Consider the following 4,206-nt stretch of genomic DNA (forward strand, 5'->3'; position numbering starts at 1 on the left):
ATAATAATAATAATAATAATAATAAAAAAAATCTTGAAAAGCAGGCCTACTAGTTAGAGAAATGGAATTCTTTTGGGGAAGATAACATTTCTCTTTAATTGGGGTTCAAAGTCAGTAGTCCCTATCATCAAATAGATTGTAAATGTTCATCTGTAAAGCCATTTTTGTTCATAGGCCATAGAAAAATAGGCGGGGAGGGCAGATTTGGTCCACAGGTATTAGTCTGCCAACCTCTGTCCTAAACATAAGTTCAAGAATATGGTCCTCTTGGATAGATTTTTCTGCTAGATGAAAATGACAGTAACATTCTTAGGTAACGAACCCCTAATATTCAAGTCAACTTTTAATTAATTCAGTACTTTAGGAAACTTTGTTTACTAACTCCTCGTTAAAAAACTCAGACCGGTATTCTTTTCGGGTACACAGATGACAAGAGTTTTGAAAGAGTCATCTTATTTGTTTGTACTTTCACTGATGACCAGCAGGGGGACACAGCTGGATTCAATTCATAAAGTTACATTGCAGTGGACTACATTGAAGCACTGAACAAGCATTAATTGACAGAGCAGCTCTTTTTGTTTGTTTGGTCAGTGTCTTGCTCTGTTATCCAGCTTGGAGTGCAGTGGTGAGATAACAACTCACTGCAGCCTTGACCTTCTGGGCTAAGCGATCCTCCTACTTTAGCCTCCTGAGTAGCTGGGACTAAAGGTGTGTGCAACTATGCCTGGCTTATTTTTTATTTTTTGTGAAGAAAGGGTCTCCCTATGTTGCCCAGGCTGGTCTTGAAGTCCTGGACTCAAGTGATCCTCCCGCCTCAGCCTCCTGAAGTGTTGGGAATGCAAGTGTGAGCCACTACACTCAGCCCAGTTATTCTTAATTATAGGGCATCTCTTGGAATCCATGTCCACAGAAACATTTTATAACACATAATACCTAATTGTAGGTATTATTAGGAACACATTTTATATTTAAGTTTTATTTTGGCACAAAATACTTTTTTTAAGGCCAGGAGTGGTGGCTCACACCTGTAATCCTAGCATTTTGGGAGGCTGGGGTGGGAGGATTACTTGATCCCAGGAGTTCAATACCAGCCTGAGCAACAGAGCAAGAACCTGTCTCCACAAAAAATAAAAGAAAATTAGCCAGGTGTGGTGGTATGTGCCTGTAGTCCCAGCTACTTGAGAAGGTTGAGGTGGAAGGACCTCTTGAGCCTGGAAAGTCAAGGCTGCAGTGAGCCATGATCACACCACTGCACTCAGCATGGGTGACAGAGTGAGACCCTGTCTCCAAAAAAAAAAACAAAAATTGTTTTAAAAATCTAAATTCCAAAATTAATGTTTGCTGTAAAACAATGGGTCTAGAACTTGTATATGCTATAAATTTGTAATTCAATTAAAAATTTTATTTTATACACTATTGCCAGTGGACCTGATAGAGTGCTGCAGCTTCTGAGCTCTCCAATAATATTAGAGAGTGAAGAAATGCATTAAGAGAATAAAACATTTTAAAATCTCACCCATTTACATCAAACCTATTGCATCATCAAATGGAGGTGTGAAGTTACAAAAGGTCTAAATTTGAAGAATTCAAAACTGTGTACAGAAGTAGTTCTCATAAATACAATAGGTTTCTAGTTTTGACTGAACAATTCTCTCTCTCTTTTTTTTCTTTTGCAACAGAGTCTTGCTTTTTCACCCAGGCTGGAGTGGAGTGGCACAATCTTGGCTCACTACAACCTCCACCTCCCAGGTTCAAGTGATTCCTCTGCTTCAGCCTCCCGAGTAGCTGGGACTACAGGTGCATGCCACCATTCCTGGCTAATTTTTGTATTTTTAGTAGAGACAGGGTTTCACCATGTTGGCCAGGCTGGTCTCGAACTCCTAACCTCAAGTGATCCACCCGCCTCAGCCTCCCACAGTGGTAGGATTACAGGCGTGAGCCACCACACCCAGCTGAACAATTCTCTTCTAAATACAGTTGTCCTAAATTTAACATTCAACACTTCACTGTTCTACACTGATGAAATATTTCACTTATTTATTTCAATGAAATTTCTTTATAAATTTGAAATCAACTTATATCTTGAGATATACAATTCCTAACTTAAAAAGATATTGGCCGGGCATGGTGGCTCACACCTGTACTCTCAGCACTTTGGGAGGCCGAGGCGGGTGGATCACGAGGTCAGGAGATCAACACCATCCTGGCTAACATGGTGAAATCCCATCTCTACTAAAAATACACAAATTAGCCAGGCGTGGTGGTGGCGCCTGTAGTCCCGACTACTTGGGAGGCTGAGGCAGAAGAATGGCGTGAACCCGGGAGACGGAGCTTGCAGTGAGCCGAGATTGCGCCACCGCACTCCAGCCTGGGTGACAGAGTGAGACTCTTTCAAAAAAAAAAAAAATCTTAAAAACATGCAAAGATACTATAAATATCTGTTCACATTGAATATCTCTGTCTCGCTGCACTGCACCACTCCAAGGATCTCTTGCATATTCTGTGGTACTCTCTGGAATTTGCAGCTAGGCAGTTTTGCCTTTTCTCCCTAGGTTTGCCAAGGTGTTTCATAAGCCACCTGCATGTCATCCTGAACATTTTCTATAGCAGAAAATAAATGAACAATATTCTCCAGAGTTTGTTAGAACTTCCTAGGAGAGGGCCAGGCGCGACAGCTCACAACTGTGATCCCAGCACTTTGGAAGGCCAAGGCGGGCAGATCACTTGAGGCCAGGAGTTCGAGACCAGCCTAGCCAACATAGCGAAACTCCATCTCTACTAAAAATACAAAAATGAGCTGGGTGTGTTGGTGCACGCTTGTAATCCCAACTATTTGGGAGGCTGAGACGTGAGAATCACCTGAACCTGGGAGGTGGAGGTTGCATTGAGTGGAGATTTTGCCACCACTGCACTCCAGCCTAAGCAACAGAGCAAGACTCTGTCTGGGAAAAAAAAAAAAAAAAAAAAAAAAAACTTCCTAGGAGAAACAGTGTCTCATAAATAAACTCCATAGCCATATAAAGTTATCTGCCAAAGAAGAGTGAAATTCACTTACTTGAAAAGTAGCCTTTCCTCTGAGCATAGCACACACCAAGGCCACAAACGGAGATCACTAAGGCCACAACTACTACGGCTGCTATGATGCCACTTATGTTGAGATCATCTGGAATGCAAAATAAACTATGCATAAATGTATGTGGATTACACGGACTGATGCAGTCATTAAATTGAAAAGGTTCAAAAAAAGGTCCCCTTTGCAGCTATATCATAAAGCATACTTTAACGATTTTGAAGCCTATTCAACTAACTCACTTCTAAGACATGGTTCAAAATTGATTAAACATATTAACAGAACTTAAGCTTTGGGAAAATACTAAATTTTAAAAACTTCTCAGATTAAAAAATAAAATGTGTGCTATTCTTTTGCATTCATTTGGAGATGTGTAATAATTCACAGGATTAAAAGACCAAAAGCGATCTTTGAAGTTCAATGAGTTCAAGTATTCTACTGCCACTCCCTACCCCACATCTTACTTAAAATTCTTCTACATCATCATCTGTGTCAATTTCACAAATAATGAAAAACTCGGCATCAAAGAAAGCACGTGGTGCTGGGCATGTTGGCTCATGCCTGTAATCCTAGCTACTCAGGAGGCTGAGGTGGGAGGACTGCTTGAGGCTAGGAATTTGAGACCAGCCTAGGCAACACAGCAAGAATCCATCTCTAAAAAATAAAAGACAAAAAAAATTAGCCGGATATGGTGGTGCATTCCTGGAGCCCCAGATACTCAGGAGGCTGAGGCTGGAGGATCACTTGAGCCCAGGAGTTTGAGATTATAGTGAACTATGACTGCACTACTTCTCTCCAGTCTAGGTGACAGAGACTGTCTCAAAAAAAAGCACATGTCATTGTTATTCTGTAAAACTAAGTGTAAGAAATACCTTCCTTTTTGAATTATATGGGTGTGTATATATGTGTACATACAGCCATGTACATATATGCCACTAAACTGTCATCCTATTTATGAAAAATGAATTAAATTCTCTGAGGCTTTTCCTATGGCTGTTAAGGCATCCATCCTCTAATGTAATGCAACTGGATTTTTTGAACCCAAGTTTGGAAATAACTACTGTGATTCTTCCCAGATTGATTCTGTTGCCCAATAATACATTAATTATAATGTATTATTATTAATAATATAATTA

At 40.2% G+C, this 4,206-nt stretch overlaps 1 protein-coding gene across 1 annotated transcript in view; it reads right to left on the reverse strand.

The window, feature by feature from the left end:
• Positions 1–4,206, reverse strand: part of JAM2 (junctional adhesion molecule 2) — an 87,928-nt gene that overhangs the window by 12,427 nt on the left and 71,295 nt on the right. Inside the window, 1 exon segment of the mRNA XM_017856565.1 lies at positions 3,056–3,163. Within this exon segment, the coding sequence (XP_017712054.1) occupies positions 3,056–3,163 (108 nt within the window).

The sequence above is a fragment of the Rhinopithecus bieti genome, unplaced genomic scaffold (genome assembly GCF_001698545.2).
Source record: "Rhinopithecus bieti isolate Rb0 unplaced genomic scaffold, ASM169854v2 scaffold_1295, whole genome shotgun sequence".
NCBI lineage: Eukaryota > Metazoa > Chordata > Mammalia > Primates > Cercopithecidae > Rhinopithecus > Rhinopithecus bieti.